The 20,576-nt window shown below is 37.3% G+C and overlaps 1 protein-coding gene across 1 annotated transcript in view; it reads left to right on the top strand.

Annotated features, from left to right (window-relative positions):
* The window catches only part of Grid2 (glutamate ionotropic receptor delta type subunit 2), a 1,437,644-nt gene that overhangs the window by 889,517 nt on the left and 527,551 nt on the right, over positions 1-20,576 (top strand). The window contains exon 8 of the mRNA XM_046459106.2: positions 16,273-16,392. Coding sequence (XP_046315062.1) covers positions 16,273-16,392 — 120 coding nt within the window. The remainder of the gene's footprint in view (positions 1-16,272; positions 16,393-20,576) is intronic.

Below are 20,576 nucleotides of genomic sequence, written 5' to 3'. Positions count from 1 at the left end.
ACATGAATGGGAGCTGTTTCTATTATATTAGTTATTGCAAGTATATTCAGAGCAGTTATTGATGTTTAATATGTTTTAGACTGATCGGATGAACTTTTCAAGCTTAATTACTAGTTCTCAGATCATAGTTTATTCTCTTGTATTTTTCAAATAGACATTGATATCATCTTCAAATAAAATTAATGTTATCACTTCAATTTTAATACTTTGTCTTTTTAATACTTTAAAAACTTTCCTGGACAAACTTCCTATATTCTTCTTCCAGTCTTGTATAATTTTAATGATAAACACCATATTGGCTTAATAAAAATGTCATAAGTATTATGAGGTATATCAAGGGTATTGTTTGAAATTTAATGTCTAAAAAATGTTTTAGCAAAGTATTCTTTTGTTTTTTATTTATATTTTTATGCTTAAATTCTTATTTTTATTAGTGTCTCATAGAATTTTAGAGTTGAAAGTACAGTAAAGTTAATCTTGCCTATTTTTCCTCATTTTAAGTTATAGAAAACTGAGCCACAGAAAAACTAAATAACTTAATAGTTATACAGCTAATTAGTTACAAATACTGTGGTTTTTTAAATTCTAATTCTGTGTTCTTTGAACTATGTACCATTTACCCTTTTTATTGATTATAATGGTAGTATTTTTACAATTTTGTCACAATCACTTGACTAAAGAAAATGTGACTACCTTGAAATTACATAAGCCATATATAAATTTTAATATGGCTTATTTTTGCAATCTTTATTTTATTATCAGAAGCTGCACTTACTTGTAATATGTATTTAAGGAAGGGTTTTTATGTTTTGTAATTTAGTTTATTGATGTTACATAACCTAGAGCAGGCTTTCAAACTTTTCTAAGTAAAATCAATAGAAATTTAGGTGCTCTAAAAAAGTGAGAGAGGATCTCCACAGATGGACTCCCACCACAATCAGTTCTAAGAACCACAATTTGAAACCACTTCACTAGAACATTTAGAAATTAATTTAACCAGTGGAGAACAACCTTCTTTCTTATAGAATGTGGATTTGGATCATACCTGTGCAATGTGGGTAACCAATCTTTATTTATTGAATTGTTCATGTTTAAATAGCAATTATTTTCATTGTTTCTTCATGTTACTCCTCTTAATATTGAAACATTTTCCAAGACTACACTTTATTCAGTCATTTATTCACCAGTGTCTTAATAGATGTTCATCAATTTGCATGCATTGTGGAATGAATAGGGCAAAATCAAGAAACGAAATGTAGAATCCAGTAGTGGATATTGGTTAAGTACAAAAAGCTATTCTCTAAGGCCAAGGACAATAGAAAGTATGGTAAAAATAGGATTCTGAGAAATCTTAGAGAAGAGTGGAGTGTGTTGTATACTCACATACCTGCTTCACCAGGAGGCACTGATTCTCCCCAAGGACACCTAGCCAAGATTCTGCTTAGCAACTGTCCTAGACAGGAAGGAGCTGCTTCACCCTTTTCCTGGGACCTGCATGTACCTAAAGAATGGTCATTGCAGGCTAGAAAGGCATGAGTCCTTTCCCTCACACAGGGATAACCACAGACTGGCCTGGAGGGTCACCTGAGAGGCTGCTGTGTTTGCATAATAGTTCCACTTCTCCCTCTGCCCAATCCACCTTCCCTTATTCTCTCCCAGGTACATTCTCAGGAACTCTTCAAGTAAACTTCCCACATATAAACAAGTTCCTATTTCAGAGCTGTTTCCTGGGGAACTTGACTTAAAATAAAAAATAGAAAAATTTTCATAGAATTCATAGCATCGTAATGGAAACTTCAAAATTAGCAGGGTTGGTTTATGTAAAGCTTTGAGAGGAGTATGTGGCTGGGACCACTCTAACTGACACATCTTCTTAAATCATGTATATAGTGACAAAAGTTGATTAGTTTTCCAGAGTTCACAGAACACATTAGAGAAAATTATCTGAACTGAAAAGAGACTGAGAACAAATGATTTTATTTTGTGGGTAAATGAAAGACACAAAAATTTTGGATGAAATCAGCCCCAAGTATTAGAAAGAATACACTTACATCTTTGACTTTAAAACAACAACAAAAAAAGTGATTGCATTTTTTACACTAACCATTTCCTATTCATTTTATCTGAGTTAGCCAATTAAAACTCAATAGATCTTCAAATCAAATATATTCACATTGGCTTAATTGATCAACTTCTGTTAATTGCTTGAGGTAATTACTTCAAAACTGAATGTGGGAAAATAGAAAATATCAATGGAATCTTATACATTATCTCATATTGGTACATGTTGATACTTACTGATCTAAAAGAGATATCTTGGTGCATGTTGATATTTGAAAGAGTATTCTTTGAAATGGCAAAAATATTGAAATCACTTCAGTTCTTAAATGGTAATTTATTCATTCAACAAATATTTATTGAATACTACCATATGCTGTACTGTGAGATCATAGAATAAGGAAGAAAAATAGAAATATCAAAAATACAAGTGTGATCAGTTCTATAAAAGGGAAAACACCAACTGTTCTGGAAATATGTGACAGGAGATTCTACTTGGGTTGAAGACTGACAGGTGGAAACATTCAGGTTGGGCAGAAACCATATAAAGGTTTCTATATGGACTCCTCACTGAAGTAGTTTTCTTTGCCCTCAGTTTCCTTAAGATGTAGATAGCATAATGTATAGTGTCCTATTTACTTGTCAAGTGTGCTGCAATTCATCCAGGAAAGGAAGAGAAGCATGTTCCAAGGATAGGGATGGAAGAATGTTTCATGCAAGGGGTGTAGAAAGTTCAGAGGCTTGGAAGGAGACTCGGGCTCACCTGAGTCTGAAATAAGCCCAAGCTGCATGCATAGAGCAGGGCTGTGATTCCTCATGCTTATGAGAGGTGGATGGGAAGGATCATGCAGGGTCCTGTAACTGTATATATGTGCCTAAACTCTGTTCACAAAGAAAGGTGGCCATGAAGTATCTTAAACAGTGTGATCACAAAATCAGATTACCCTGTGGCTGCCACATGGCAATTCCATTCTGCAGCTATCATTGGATGAGGACAGGATAGAAGAGAGAACACCAACCAAGAGGAGTGGGCTCCTACTCAGAGGGCGTCTAGTCCAGGGTGTGGGACATGGGATGGACAGAAGTACCCAACTCCAAGATAGATTTAAAGGGTTGAAAGGAGATTTGGTGATTAATTAACTATTTGAGAAAGAAGATTAAAATAATTAATCCTAGGTTTATTTCTTGGACAAAAATAATTCTAAGACATTATTTTGTGTTGTAGGCTTTTAAAAAATTTGTATATTTAAGTGCAAACATTTTCCTTTCGGTGTAATACACTATAACTTTTAGGATTTGTAAACTTGAAGGAAAGAGAAAATATAGCAAAACATAATCTGATTTACCACAAATAGCTTATTTTACACACACACAAAAAAAGCATCCAAACTTTTACTACAGGAGCTTTGGAAAAAAAGTCATTTTGCCCTTGGAATAGGCTCCTGTGAACTTATCAGTGCACACTCCAACTTCAGATTATTTGAATTAGAAAGTGGGTAAAGTGTTGTAGAGTTCAAATGAGTTTCATTCAGTATTAATTTTTTGAGAAATCACTGTGATATACATATGTTTTATTGGACACACAGTTTATATGGTCCAGAGGAAAAATTATGAGGAACAAGTTAAAGGTTTCTGTATGGGCTCCTCACTGAAGTAGTTTTCTGTGCCTCAGTTTCCTTAAGATGTAGATAGCATAATTAAAATGCTAAGAGTGTCCTATTTACTTCTCAGTTTGTTGCAATTCTATTTTGAATGAATATTTGAGAGTGAGTATGTGTGTGTGTCCAAATCAATTTTTTCTAAACATTTCATACAAATTAAGCTTTTGGTTTTATTTTTGTTTTCATCCAGGATCCTGATATTTATCTGCCTACTATTATATTTCTTTGCTGGGTAGAAACTGTGGTGTTTTTCTCCTGTCAGGGATTTTTCTCTCTGAAGCTGACACTAATGAAACATGGGGATATGAGGGCATGCTGCTGAGTCTGGCATCTCCTGTGTGTGCACTGCCTTACAGGCCTCATGGTTTTTTTAAAGGCTATCCTTGGTTCCTAGGCATATCTGTGGGTGACAAGGAGCCTAGGAATATGTATTAGGAAATTAGTCAAATATCATAAATTTTTTATGTTTTTAAGTTACTTTTCAATTTCAAGTATAGGGAAAACTTCAGTTTTATAAACAGAGTAAAATAAGTTCTTTTTTTTTTTAAGAGAGAGAGAGAGAGAGAGAGAGAGAGAGAATTTTTTTTAATATTTATTTTTTAGTTTTTCGGCGGACACAACATCTTTGTATGTGGTGCTGAGGATTGAACCTGGGCTGCACGCATGCCAGGCGAGCGCGCTACCGCTTGAGCCACACACATCTCTAGCCCATAAGTTCTTAAAAAATATTTTTTCTCATTTTTTTTCCAATTTATCTTATCCATAAGGGAACAACAAAGATTTGCCTTCCAGAAATTTATTATCTTACCTTTGTAATAAATTATTCCCAACCTTTGGTTCTCCCTTTATTTTTTCTTCTCTTTGCTCTCTATATGATACCTACTGGTATTTCTGTATCAAACGGGTAGGATAAAATCCAAGCTAATTTATTTTGTATTTTTAAACAGGCTTACTCTGACAGCAATTTTACTGTCAATTTAAAGGACATCTAGAAATTATGTGTATGTGCTATTCATTCTATCAATGTCTCATTAGCTTATTTTGTTTAAAATCTGCTGCATCATCAAGAGATTAAAAAAAATACAACCATGCATAAACAAAGATAATGACCACTCATTATCACCTGGACAGCAGACATTTTTACCAAGACTGTTTTCAAGGTTAATCTGAGGGTAAATGAAAAAGTTCAGAACCAATGGAATTTTCTAAGGCAATCAAAAAACAGGTTAAGTCTGGGTGAGATAACAAGGGGCTTCACTTACAGGGTTTATGTACTTAAAATGCCGACCTCTCAAGTATCCCTGACATCCAGTGAGGGAAAGTTTCTCTGATGATACATGCCAATAGCTCATTAAGAATATAGCATAAAGAGGATAAATTACAAAGTTGAAAGGTGAACAAGGTAACTGAAGGCTGCAGCAAGTTAAATGCAAGTCCCCTGATTTATCAGGGATTTTTGTACCTCATTCAAAGCAAGTACACTAAGTTGCTCATGGTGAAAACTAGCTGGCATGAAGAAGACCTGGCCATGTGAGCATTGATTGGGAATAATAAGATTGCAACAGGAAGTTTAGTGTTCAACTGTTTAAAAATTTCAGGGGATAATATTTTTACTACGTAACAATCTGTTTGATATACAATCCTTTCTTTTTCCTAGAAATATAGTACTAAGAAAGTAATCAGGTACCCCAATGAGGTACATGTGTTTTTGAGGACAACAAAAGCTCTTATCAAAAGCTTTCTGATATCATTAGCTTGAACTTATGTGTGGAAATGTAAGTTACATTTGTCAAACTCCTGCTGCATTTGCCACTTAGAGATATTACGGATAATAAATTCATGGTACTTAGTCTTCAATCTTAAGTGATAATCAGATGTTTTGAGAGATTAAGACTGAGCTAACACAAAGTATCAAATTTACTTATAAGAATTGAATATATTCCCTTTATCAAACATGCAGTCAGACAAGGAGCACAGGCAAAGGAGAGAGTATGGGACATTCTATATAGCTTCCCAGGTCCTTTCTTCCCACATTGGACATTACATTCTATCTCCAATGAAGGTTTTATCAGATTTATTTTCATAATAGGAACCATTTGCATTAAGAAATACCTTAGTTTTTATTCTAGAAAGTGTAAACTATCAGGACATTTTCCAGGGTCCATTAATCCATAATTCCTAAGCTTATTGAATATAATAATTTCTAGAATAACCCCTTAGCCTAGGATATCTTGCTAAAGGTTTTTTTTTTTTTTATGTTTAAGGACTCTTCTTCCTAGTAAATATTGCCAGACTATGTTTCTGGAATTACAGTTGAAAGGGATATTAAACTTGCTTTCCATCATAATATCTGCCATAAAAGGAGTGAGTGGATCTTATGCTAGCTATTTTAATTCTTCCAAAATACTAATCAATGAGATATAATTAAGTTGAAATTTATGAAAACATCTCTAAGGGCATCTAAATATTCATGCATATAATATATTTTTACAAACCCAATAAAACTGCCTGAGATCTTGATATATCATACATTTGAATCAGTTGGGGTATAATTTCTCATTTTTCTGAGTGTACAGATTGCAGAATCACATTGGTCATGTAGTCACGTATATACATACATCAATAATAATGTCTATTTTATTCTGCTGTCCTTCCTTTCCCTGTCATGTGTAACTAATTAAAACAAATAAAACAAATAAAAAATTTTTAAAAATTTTAAAAATGCCTGAGAAAAAATAAAACTATGCCTACAATCTATAGAATTAGCCTCCAACATTAAAGAATAAGGTAGTAGTAGAGGTGATGATGATAAAGATTATAATAGTATTGAGCTCTCACTGTATGTCAAGCACTATATACTTGTTTTATACTATAAATACTATTATACATATACAACTATAATAGGGATTGGGGCTGGGACTCAGTGGTAGAGCACTCAACCCTGGGTTTGATCCTCAGCACCACATAAACATAAATAAGTGAAATAAAGTATTGTGTCCAACTAAAACTAAAAAATAAATATTTTTAAAAAACTATTATAAAGATAATAATCTTCTGAGATAGGTTCTATTATTTTTCCCACTTAACAGATACAGAAATAGAGGAATAGAGAAGTTAAGAGACTTGGCCAGATTTATGCAGCTAGTACATTCTTATACTGTTGGTAAAATCCAGGAAGTATGACCTGTGCCCTTGACTGCCAAATTGTGTGTGAAAAGAGCATATATCAAAATCAACAGATTCTTCCTGAATAAAACTGTATAGTTAAGGTGATTTTATTTTTAGAGAGAGAGAGAGAATTTTTTAATATTTATTTTTCAGTTTTCGGTGGACACAACATCTTTATTTTATTTTTATGTGGTGCTGAGGATCGAACCCAGCCCGATTTTTTTAAAATTATTGTTGCAAAAATGAAATAGACTAAATATTGAAATCCATATTAAAGTAGAAAACCATCAATAATGGTCTCTTGGGCCTCTTTTATGAATAGCATCCAGTGAGAACCTGTAAGTCACAGATGTAGTAGAATATATAAGAGACAGCATAATGTCAGCCAAAAAAGACAAGAAATGGAGTTACAGGTTATGACAAGTGAGGTATAGTCTAGTAGCAACATCACAGAGGTGATAATTGAAGCAGTTTATATACTGAGGTAATTTGTTGCCCAAATAAAAGCCATTAATAGGCCAAAATTCTAATTCAGACATACTTTGATATTGACATGATTCAGAATGTGACGTTGATTTATAAAATCCTAAATAATATGAAGTCAGATAAACTAAAGTCAGAAAAGAATGGTAGGAACGGGAAGATGGCGGCAAGGGGAGTGCATTGCCCCCGTGTGCTGCTTCACTGTGTGGGAGTATGACAAGTCAGGACGGCTAAAGGATATCTTGTTAGGAATTTCCAGCAATAGTGGGGTGCTCCGGAACCTGGAGGAAGGATTTCCATCGCACGAGGATCGGCTATGGGGACTCAAACGCGAGAGGTTTGTCGCACGGAGGGTAACACTGCTTATTCAGCAAATCGCCCCGCGGCTAGAGTCTGCAGCACGCGCTGGGATAGAGACGCAGGGTTACAGCGCTGCAGTTTCTGCCAGCCGCGCAAGCACCGTACTCAGGACTGAATTCTGGGTTCGAGACGGGGGAAGGAAGCGGTCCATCTCGGTTCTCCACACTGGTCAGACCACAGAGGAGGCCAGCAGCCACCATGTTGGTAAACTGACGTCACCTTCCCTGTTTTCGACTGACCGCAGCTCATTCAGCCATAGAACAGGTAATTTCAGGCTGCAATTCGCCTGCGGCTTGCAGACAGATTGCTAGGGTTCAGCGCCTGGGTGCTTCTTAGAATCTGATATTATCGGAGCGGACACCGAGCGCGGGGCGGCCGAGTTCCGGCTCCCGGAACCGTCCCGGAACCGCCCTGGCCCAGGGCTGCGGAGCCTGCGGAGGCTGCTTCTTGGACCCTGCTACTATCAGAGCATACACCAAGCACTAAGCAGCCGAATTCCGGCTACCGGAACTGAGCCCGCGGGGACTGCTACTTGGAGCTTACACTTATAGGAGCTTACACCGAGCACGGAGCGGCCGACTTCCGGCTCCCGGAACTTCCCTGGACCGGGGCTAGGAGCCCGCGGAAACTGCGTCTCGGTACGGGTCCTGCTGAGGGCCGGTCAGGACTCACCCGTTGCTTTGGTTGCATGGCAAGGGGAATGAAATGCTGCCATTCGCATAGGATACCAACATGGCAGAGATCTGATGTCAGCAGAAAGCGGCGGAGGAGAGAACTTCATCAATACCAGCGGTGACATAAGCAGTTGGTCTCCTGGTAGGGGGGGTGAGGCACAGTCACCCGAGTCTCCTCAATTTGTCCTCGAGCCAGAGGGGAGGAGCCGGGCCGCCGCCAGCGCCCGGAGCAGGCCCAGCGGCTCGCCAGCGTGGTGACCGCGTTACCCCAATTGGAGAGGGGGTGGAGCGGAGCCGCCACCCGCACCCGCAAGGTGGGCAGACCCGGGACCCAGTGGTACATGGGCGTGGTAGGAGGGGCAGGGCAGAGCCGCCCTTCGCGCTTGCAAGGTAAACAGACCTGTGACAGCCTGGCGGGTCAGGCTCAGTGGCCTCCCAGTGTGGTACACACGTCACCCCAACTGGAGTAGGGGCAGAGCAGATCCTTCTCCCACGCCCGGATCAGGCCCTGCCGGTGTGGTGGTCACGTGACCCCAATTGGAGTGGGGGCGGAGTGGAACCGCCACCCGTGCCCGCAGGGTGAGCAGACCAGTGATCAACCTGCAGATCAGGCCCAGGGGTCCGCAGGCGTGGTAGGAGGGGCAGGGCAGATCCGCCGCCCGCGCCTCCAAGGTAGGCAGACCTACAACAGACCGGCGGATCAGGCCCAGGAGCCTGCCGGCGTGGTACAAACACCACCCTAATTGGAGTAGTGACAGGGCAGAGTCGCCGCCCGTGCCAGGAACAGGCCCAGCGTCCTGCAGGCGGGGTAGTCACGACACCCCAATTGGAGTAGGGGCAGAGCAGAGCCTCCACCCGTGCCCAAAAGGTGGGCAGATCTGCGACCGACCACCGGGACAGGCCCAGTGGCCTGCCGGTACGACAGACATGTCACCCCATTTGGAGTAGGGGCAGAGTAGAGCCGCCGCCCGCGCCTACAGGGTAGGCAAACCTGCAACCGACCGGCGGATCAGGCCCGGTGGCCTGCCGGTGTGGTACACTCGTCACCCCAATTGGAGTAGGGGCAGAACAGAGCCGCCGCCAGCTCCCAGAACAGGCCCAGTGACCTGCCGGCGTGGTAGCCACGACACCCCAATTGGAATAAGGAGAGAGCAGAGCCGCCGCCCGCACCTGCAGGAAAGATACGCAAGCAGTATGAAAAGACAAGGAAAGAAAGGACCACAAGCAATGCAGGTCAACGCAACTTTAGAAGAGGTAACAGCTGCAACAGATGGAATGTCAGATAAAGAATTCAGGATATACAAGCTTCAGATGATCTGGAGTATCAAGGAAGACATTAAACAGCAAAATCAGACAATGAAAGATCACTTCGACAACGAATTACGCAAACAAATCCAGGAAGCAAAGGATCAACTATACAGGGAGATAGAGGTTATAAAAAACAAGCAATCAGAAATCCTAGAAATGCAGGAAGCAATAAACCAACTTAAAAACTCAATGGAGAATACTACCAGCAGAGTAGAACACTTAGAAGATAGAACATCAGACAATGAAGACAAAGTATTTCAACTGGAAAAGAACATAGACAGCTCAGCAAGACTGTTAAGAAACCATGAGCAGAACATCCAAGAAATATGGGATAACATTAAGAGACCAAACTTAAGAGTCATTGGGATACAGGAAGGTACAGAGCTCCAAACCAAAGGAATGAGCAGTCTATTCAATGAAATAATACAAGAAAACTTCCCAGACTTGAAGAATGAGACAGAATCCCAAATCCTAGAAGCCTACAGGACGCCGAATGTGCAAAATCATAAGAGATCCACACCTAGACACATTATAATGAAGATGCCCAACATACAGAATAAGGAGAGAATTTTAAAAGCTACAAGAGAAAGGAAGCAGATCACATTTAGGGGTAAGCCAATCAGGATAACAGCTGATCTTTCAACACAGACTCTGAAAGCTAGAAGATCCTGGAATAACATATTTCAAACACTGAAAGAAAATGGGTTCCAACCAAGAATTGTGTATCCAGCGAAATTAAGCTTCAGGATGGAAGATGAAATTAAAACCTTCCACGATAAACAAAAGTTTAAAGAATTCGCAGCTAGAAAACCATCTCTTCAAAACATCCTCGCCAAAACATTACAGGAAGAGGAAATGGAAAATAACAATGAAAACCAACAGTGGGAGGTAGGACAGTAAAGGGGGGGGGGAAATAATCAAAGAGGAAAACAAACCATGTTTAGTAACAGAAATAAACAAATATGGCTGGAAGAACAACCCATATCTCAATAATAACCCTAAATGTTAATGGCTTAAACTCACCAATTAAGAGACACAGGCTAGTAGAATGGATCACAAAACAAGACCCAACAATATGCTGCCTACAGGAGACGCATTTGATAGGAAAAGACATACATAGGCTGAAGGTGAAAGGTTGGGAAAAATCATATCACTCATATGGACTTCGGAAACAAGCAGGCGTGTCCATACTCATCAAATAAAATAGATTTCAAGCCAAAGTTAATCAAAAGAGATAAAGAGGGACACTACATACTGCTTAAGGGAACCATACACCAACAAGACATAACAATCATAAATATTTATGCCCCAAACAATGGTGCAGCTATGTTCGTCAAACAAACTCTTCTCAAGTTCAAGAGTCTAATAGACCACCACACCATAATCATGGGAGACTTCAACACACCTCTCTCGCCACTGGACAGATCTTCCAAACAAAAGTTGAATAAGGAAACTATAGAACTCAATAACACTATTAATAACCTAGACCTAATTGACATATATAGAGTATACCACCCAACATCAAGCAGTTACACTTTTTTCTCAGCAGCACATGGATCCTTCTCAAAAATAGATCATATATTATGTCACAGGGCAACTCTTAGACAATATAAAGGAGTAGAGATAATACCATGCATCTTATCTGATCATAATGGAATGAAACTGAAAATCAACGATAAAAGAAGGAAGGAAAAAGCATACATCATTTGGAGAATGAACAATAGGTTACTGAATGATCAATGGGTTATAGAAGACATCAAGGAGGAAATTAAAAAATTCTTAGAGATAAATGAAAACACAGACACAGCATATCGGAATCTATGGGACACATTGAAAGCAGTTCTAAGAGGAAAATTCATTGCTTGGAGTTCATTCCTTAAAAAAAGAAAAAACCAACAAATAAATGATCTCATACTTCATCTCAAAATCCTTGAAAAAGAAGAGCAAAACAACAGCAAAAGAAGTAGAAAGCAAGAAATAATTAAAATCAGAGCTGAAATTAATGAAATCGAAACAAAAGAAACAATTGAAAAAATTGACAAAACTAAAAGTTGGTTCTTTGAAAAAATAAACAAAATCGACAGACCCTTAGCGATGCTAGCGAAGAGAAGAAGAGAGAGAACTCAAATTACTAGCATACGGGATGAAAAAGGCAATATCACAACAGACACTTCAGAAATACAGAAGATAATCAAAAACTATTTTGAATCCTTATACTCCAATAAATTAGAAGATAGTGAAGGCAAAGATAAATTTCTTAAGTCATATGATTTGCCCAGATTGAGTCAGGAGGATATAGAAAACCTAAACAGACCAATATCAATTGAGGAAATAGAAGAAACCATCAAAAGACTACCAACTAAGAAAAGCCCAGGTCCGGATGGGTATACAGCAGAATTTTACAAAACCTTTAAAGAGGAACTAATACCAATACTTTTCAAGCTACTTCAGGAAATAGAAAAAGAGGGAGAACTTCCAAATTCATTCTATGAGGCCAACATCACCCTGATACCTAAACCAGACAAAGACACTTCAAAGAAAGAAAACTACAGACCAATATCTCTAATGAACCTAGATGCAAAAATCCTCAATAAAATTCTGGCCACTCGGATACAAAAACATATCAAAAAAATTGTGCACCATGATCAAGTAGGATTCATCCCTGGGATGCAAGGCTGGTTCAATATACGGAAATCAATAAATGTTATTCACCACATCAATAGACTTAAAAATAAGAACCATATGATCATCTCGATAGATGCGGAAAAAGCATTCGACAAAGTACAGCATCCCTTTATGTTCAAAACTCTAGAAAAACTAGGGATAACAGGAACATACCTCAATATTGTAAAAGCAATCTATGCTAAGCCTCAGGCTAGCATCATTCTGAATGGAGAAAAACTGAAGGCATTCCCTCTAAAATCTGGAACAAGACAGGGATGCCCTCTCTCTCCACTTCTGTTCAACATAGTTCTCGAAACACTGGCCAGAGCAATTAGACAGACGAAAGAAATTAAAGGCATCAAAATAGGAAAAGAAGAACTTAAATTATCACTATTTGCAGATGATATGATTCTATACCTAGCAGACCCAAAAGGGTCTACAAAGAAACTATTAGAGCTAATAAATGAATTCAGCAAAGTGGCAGGATATAAAATCAACACGCATAAATCAAAGGCAGTCCTGTATATCAGCGACAAATCCTCTGAAATGGAAATGAGGACAACCACTCCATTCAAAATATCTTCAAAAAAAATAAAATACTTGGGAATCAACCTAACAAAAGAGGTGAAAGACTTATACAATGAAAACTACAGAACCCTAAAGAGAGAAATAGAAGAAGATCTTAGAAGATGGAAAAATATACCCTGTTCATGGATAGGCAGAACTAACATCATCAAAATGGCGATATTACCAAAAGTTCTCTATAGGTTTAATGCAATGCCAATCAAAATCCCAACGGCATTTCTTGTAGAAATAGAGAAAGCAATCATGAAATTCATATGGAAAAATAAAAGACCCAGAATAGCAAAAACAATGCTAAGCAAGAAGTGTGAATCAGGCGGTATAGTGATACCAGACTTCAAACTATACTACAGAGCAATAGTAACAAAAACAGCATGGTACTGGTACCAAAACAGGCGGGTGGACCAATGGTACAGAATAGAGGACACAGAAACCAATCCACAAAACTACAACTATCTTATATTTGATAAAGGGACTAAAAGCATGCAATGGAGGAAGGATAGCATCTTCAACAAATGGTGCTGGGAAAACTGGAAATCCATATGCAACAAAATGAAACTGAATCCCTTTCTCTCGCCATGCACAAAAGTTAATTCAAAATGGATCAAGGAGCTTGATATCAAATCAGAGACGCGCTGTCTGATAGACGAAAAAGTTGGCTACGATCTACAGTCGGTGGGGTCGGGCTCCAAATTCCTCAATAGGACACCCATAGCACAAAAGTTAATAACTAGAATCAACAAATGGGACTTACTCAAACTAAAAAGTTTTTTCTCAGCAAAAGAAACAATAAGAGAGGTAAATAGGGAGCCTACACCCTGGGAACAAATCTTTACTCCTCACACTTCAGATAGAGCCCTAATATCCAGAGTATACAAAGAACTCAAAAAATTAGACAATAAGAGAACAAACAACCCAATCAACAAATGGGCCAAGGACCTGAACAGACACTTCTCAGAGGAGGACATACAGTCAATCAACAAGTACATGAAAAAATGCTCAACATCTCTAGCTGTCAGAGAAATGCAAATCAAAACCACCCTAAGATACCATCTCACTCCAGTAAGATTGGCAGCCATTAGGAAGTCAAACAACAACAAGTGCTGGCGAGGATGTGGGGAAAAGGGTACACTTGTACATTGCTGGTGGGACTGCAGATTGGTGCAGCCAATTTGGAAAGCAGTATGGAGATTTCTTGGAAAGCTGGGAATGGAGCCACCATTTGACCCAGCGATTCCCCTTCTTGGTCTATTCCCTAAAGACCTAAAAAGAGCATGCTACAGGGACACTGCTACATCGATGTTCATAGCAGCACAGTTCATAATAGCAAGACTGTGGAACCAACCTAGATGCCCTTCAATAGACGAATGGATAAAAAAAATGTGGCATTTATACACAATGGAGTATTACTCTGCATTAAAAAATGACAAAATCATAGAATTTACAGGGAAATGGATGGCATTAGAGCAGATTATGCTAAGTGAAGCTAGCCAATCCCTAAAAAACAAATGCCAAATGTCTTCTTTGATATAAGGAGAGTAACTAAGAACAGAGTAGGGACGAAGAGCAGGAGAAGAAGATTAACATTTAACAGGGATGAGAGGTGGGAGGGAAAGGGAGAGAGAAGGTAAATTGCATGGTAATGGAAGGAGACCCTCAGGGTTATACAGTGGAGGGGGTAGAGAGAGAGGAGGGGAGGGGAGGGGAGAGGTGGGGATGGGGGAGGGTGGAGGATGGGAAAGGCAGCGGAGCACAACAGACACTAGTATGGCAATTTGTAAATCAATGGATGTGTAACTGATGTGATTCTGCAATCTGTGTATGGGGTGAAGGTGGGAGTTCATAACCCACTTGAATCAAAGTGTGGAATATGATATGTCAAGAAATTTGTAATGTTTTGAACAACCCACAATAAAAAAATAAAAAAAAAAAAAGAAAAGAATGGTAAACAAGAGCGAAAGAAGTATGACCTATATTGCCATCTGTTGGGGAAAGGAACATCTCTCACGTTGAATGAAAGATGAAGCTGGGAAGTTCCCAAGGAATCTCAACAGCTAACACTGCTGGTTAAGAGTAAAAGCACTTTTCAAGCCTAATTTAGTTTCCATATACATCTATTTGTGTATATATTTTATATATTATGTATATACACATAATTTACCTTTTTTACCATTTGAAATTTCTTAACTGATACATAAGAACATAAAATTGTATATATTAATGGGTACCATGCAATTTTTTATATATGTGTGTATATATATGTACATACATATATGTATATGTATATCCACACATATATAACACACTTTGTGTAATATTTAAATCAGATCAAACATATCTATCTCTTAAACATTTATCTTCATAGTAAAAAAATGTTCAAAATTCTTCTAGATTTTGAAATAGTATATTTTGGTTGTAATTGCATAAGTATGTCTACAGAAGGAGGAAAATAAGCCTCCAATAATTTTAAGAAAAGATGAATTTTGAGATTCCCAGGGATAAAATTTGGATGATATTTAAATGGAATTGTGCTGGAGTAAAGCATATTGCATTGTCAAAATTTACCTCCAGAGTAGCTTTTTGTGTTCACCAGAACATCATGCATTCTAACAAATGTAGTCACCCATGATTCAAGGTAAGGTGGAAAAACTTGAACCTGGAATTGAGTCTCAGCTCTAACATGATGTCATTTTTTTTTTCAATTTGTTCTAATTAGTTACACATGAAAGCAAAATGCATTTTGATTCATTGTACACAAATGGAGCCCAGGTTTTCATTTCTCTGGTTGTACACTATGTAGAGTCCCACCATATGTGCATCATACATGTACCTAGGGTAATGATGTTCATCTCATTCCACCATCTTTCCTGCCCCTATGCTTTCTCCCCCTCTCCCTCCCCTTTGCTCAATCAAAGTTCCTCTATTCTCCTCACAGCACTCCCTCCCCAATTATGGATCACCATCCACTTATCAGAGAGAACATCCAGCCTTTGGTTTTGGGGGTTCGGCTTACTTGCCTTAGCATGCTGTTCTCCAACCCCATCCATTTACCTGCAAATGCCATAATTTTATTCTCTTTTAATAACATGATGTCATTTTGCATTGTCATTTGACTCTTGGAAACTAAATTTCCTATAAGTGAATTTGAAGATTACTTTCAATTGTATTCTTGTTTATGTTGTATACACATTAGAAGGTCTTTTAATAACTTATGCTTGAAATATTTACTTTCTAGATGGAAGTTTAGTTTGTAGAACTTCCTTTTATATTTTAGTATTACTAAATTTTATACCACTGTCTGTTCTTTCCTTTAGGGTGGAGTGAGTGGTTTGACTGGAGAGCTAGAATTTGGAGAAAATGGAGGTAATCCCAATGTCCACTTTGAAATTCTTGGAACCAACTATGGAGAAGAGCTTGGCAGAGGTGTTCGCAAAGTAAGCCCAGACACATTTTAAAATATGCTTTTTCCTATGACTTTCATGATTTGCTTGACTGTTCTCCATACAATTTGATCACAGCACATGTTAAAGTTCACATTGTAGTTTGAAAGAGAAAGTGGGGGGAGGGTGAGAGAGAAAGTATGTGAGAATTAGGGATTGAAATGATTTTAAATATTAAGTATTTAAGTACTTAAATACAGAAGTATTAAGCAGTAAATTTTATTTATGCCTCAGAATAACTTAAAGGAAAAAATATCTGATGCTTGCCTAGGGAAATGGTATTATTGCTCATTCATTATAATGATAATTTTTATAAAGTGTGAGTTTCATATTTATATAATGCCTAGCTGCTTGATTATTAGTTTGTAACATGCACAAAATCAGAATAATAGCTTGGATATATTTTCTATGGTAGGACAGAAAGACTACAATAAAATGTGACATTGTAGTATTGCACCGTCTATGTGCGCAGTATAATAAGTATAAAAAGTCATTGGAAATGAACTCTTGTTATATACTACAGATCATATAAGAAGCAGCTAAGTGCCAATAAAGGATGTTTCATGAAATACTTGGACAATAACTTTCTCAAGAAGAAATGTAAAAGCCCTACGAGAAATGGCTTTTCTGTAGTTTGGATTTGCCATTTTTATGTATTTTTGGTAGGGATAAACCTGAGGTGATTAAATTTGCATACAGAGCTGATAACTATAAATTTCTAACTATATGGAGTTGAATGCATTGAGAGTAAGTGTCTCTTCAGTAGGTGTTTCCTTCCAGGGCTGATGTAAGATTCAGAAAACCTGGACAAAATGAAGCTAGGACTTGTTCTTCTGGTCAATAAACATTTATCAAAAAAGTTATGCTAAGTTGAAACTATCATAATACATTTTTAAATTTTTGTTTTATAGTGAAGAATAGCAAACATATAAAAAGCTTTATGAAATACACCAGTGTGATCTCCACACAGATTAGATTACAAAACATTTCCATCACTGAAAAGGTCCCATCACTCCTGTTTCCATCCCTAGTAATAATGACAGTTTGCTTGGCCTGGAATATCACATAAACAGATATGTAGTAGTCATTTGTAACTTTTTTTTTCCTCAATGAATTTATTTTATTTTTTTTAGTTGTTGATATACCTTTATTTTTTTATTATATATGTGGTGCTGAGGATCAAACCCAGTGTCTCATACATGCTAAGCAAGCACTCTGTCACTGAGGTACAACCCCAGCCCTCAATGTATTTTTTTTTTTTAATGATACAGTCTTCTTGTTAGCAGCAGAGTTTTGTCTGTTTAATTTGTATTCCTCAGTGGTACTATATCATATAAATATAAAATGGAATCTTTTAAAATTTTATTTTCTGTTTATTGTTGACATGAAAATAATATTGATGTTATATATTGACTTTATATTTGATTACCTTGCTCAGCTTTTTAATTCTAGTTATTTCTTTGTCCACTGAAAATTTTCTTATCATCTAAAATTAATGAGAGTTTTTATCTCTTCTTTTGTAATTTTACACTTTTTATTTTTCCTATCTTAATATACTGACTAGAACCACTGAGAAAATGCTAAATGGAGATAGCAGTATCTTTGGATTGTTATCAGTCTGAGAGAAAAAATATGTTAACATTATACTAGAACATAAATATTTTTTCTTTTTAATAACTTCGACCAGATTAAGGAAATTTAATCCATTCCTGGTATACACATAATTTTACATGAAAATTGTGTTTACATGACATAAAATATCATATTTATATTTACATAAAATTATATGATTTGCTCTCATATTGCTTAAGGTTGTTTCATTTATATTTTTGAATGGGGTTTCCTGAAATTGTCCATGCTGTTAGATTTGATGCTAAGATTATGCTCTACTTAACCTAAATGAGTTAGTAATATGAACCATCCAAGAACCAGATCCAGGATAGAATAAATGTTTTTGCAATTAGCTTTAATTAATGGGAGAAATCACAGTGGAGTGGCCATGTATTTAATGCCATGTATTTAAATAGCAACCACAGAAAAGTAAAAATGTGAAGAAGGTAACATATTTGGGTAGTAATTAAATGAATTTGTGATGGTGAAAGGGAGAAATTTTAGGATGTAAGACTTGAGTATTATGAATGCTCACAGACCAAGCCCGGAGAGAGGAATAGATGAAGATATAGGATCATTGATCGAAGTCCAGGAGAAAAAAAGAGAATTGGATTTTATCCAGAATTGGATGGACTATTTGTACTTATGAATGGGGGTCCATATTTTCCAGAGTGATAAGAGAGCAGATAAAGAAACAATGGTACATTTGAAAGCAAGTCTTCACTTTTGGAAGTTAAAGGAATGGCCTAAACTATATTATCTTTTCCTGGAAAAGTAGAGAATGGGATTAATTTGCTAAGGAGGAAAGAAATTCAAAAACATTGGAGACCCAGCAACTTGGGGGGGCTGAGACAGGAGCATGGCAAGTTCAAGGCCAGCCTCAGCAACTTAGTGAGACCCTAAGCATCTTAGCAAGATTCTGTCTCAACATAAAAAATAAAAAGGGCTGGGGATGTGGCTAGGTTGTTAAGCACCCCTGGGTTCAATCTTAGTAACAACATTAACCAAAATATGGAGATAATAAAGCTGGAGACTCAGTTTTGAAATGGTTGCTGTGGCACACAACAGAGAACTGATTAGGATACAAGGAAGAATCACCAGGCTGGGCTCTTGACCCCTATGAGGTTCAAAAACTCACTATAACATGAATCTCCATGATTATGTATGTTTGCTTGGCAACAATCAGCAGACTGAATGAGATTGGATTAATGTAAGCTTGAGGTTTCATCAGGTTGTTTTCGTTTTGTTTGTGTTGTTTTTGATAGCACAATGAGGCAGTGAAATCAGATTTTGGCAAGATACAGTTGAAGTGGCAAAGCATGAAATCTAAATTGAACATGAATAGCAAGCAGTAAAGATAGGAGAATTCTCAAAATAGAGAGAAAGTGAGACTTAAGAGAATAGAGCCCTTAATGTGTCTAAAGAGCCTATATTTTAAAAGGGATTAAGTGAGAGCTTCAGAGCCAGGAAGTAGTCTTTGGGGAGAGAGACTTCTGAATTTGTAATTCTAAGAGGGGATGGTTTCCAGGTGTTCACCATGTCATGCTTGGCAGAAGAGCCCTTCATTTAGCCTTCTAAGAACATTTTGGTTCAGTGTAATTGCTTCACCCTTCTTGCTCTGAATTCAAAATCTGTAATTTATTCTCTCTGCCAGTAAGGTGACAGTGATTTATATATACCATATCAAGTCTGCTTTATTGTTAAGAAATATTAAATAATTCCTGAAATTTTAGTTGTTTGAGTTTCTGTGCTCCAGCTCCTAAACTGGTTGGAACTGCTCCTATGAGCTGGCTTTTTATAGACATTATGTAAAAAGTACTATTTTTCACCAAATATTTATTCATGGTGTCTTTTACATTGTTGACACAATTTTTTTATATTATTGTTTTAAAAACTTTTTAAACATTCTTAATTTTTAAATATTTATTTCTATAATTTATATGTTTTGCTACTAATTTGTAATTTTAATTAACTGCTGAATTGATAAAAATCCAAATCCAATTCTCAAGTAATTGTAAGAACATTTTTAAATAGTTTTGGGATTGGCAGCTCCATTTATAAATAGGGCAGTTGATTCATACAGGCATTAACACATGTGGTAATGTTTTCACAGATACTTAGCAAGGGGAAACATTGCCTTGCAGATGGTTTTTTGCAGTATAGACTTACTAGATGTATGCCTGAAATTAAGGTTCCATTCCCTGTTTCTCCATGTCTCAAGAAGAGTGAATGGCTTTCCAATTGATGAACTGTCAAGTTGTCAGTGTTTATTCTGCTGCCAGTGGCTAAGTGTACACAATGCCTGCAGCCTTATCACCTCAAGCAGGGATACTGTCAGATCTCATACAGTAAGCAGAGTTTTGTCTGTTCAGGATTTGACCAAGAGTTCAGTCCTAAATTTTCGACTAGTCTCTGCTTTCTTGGCATTATATGAATGAAGGCTTCACTTTTCTGAATTTGGTGAGAATGTGAAAAGGATTATTTAATTTTCACTGATGCTGATCAAAATGAAGAGCTTTCCTGCTCTGATATTTTCTACATGTTCCTTTACTTTGATGTAAGCTGTT

The sequence above is a fragment of the Marmota monax genome, unplaced genomic scaffold, assembly GCF_021218885.2.
Source record: "Marmota monax isolate L192 unplaced genomic scaffold, Marmota_monax_Labrador192_F-V1.1 WCK01_AAM20220418_F8-fsc00002, whole genome shotgun sequence".
In the NCBI taxonomy this organism is placed as follows: Eukaryota; Metazoa; Chordata; class Mammalia; order Rodentia; family Sciuridae; genus Marmota; species Marmota monax.
This window is presented reverse-complemented; position numbering and strand designations above follow the sequence as displayed.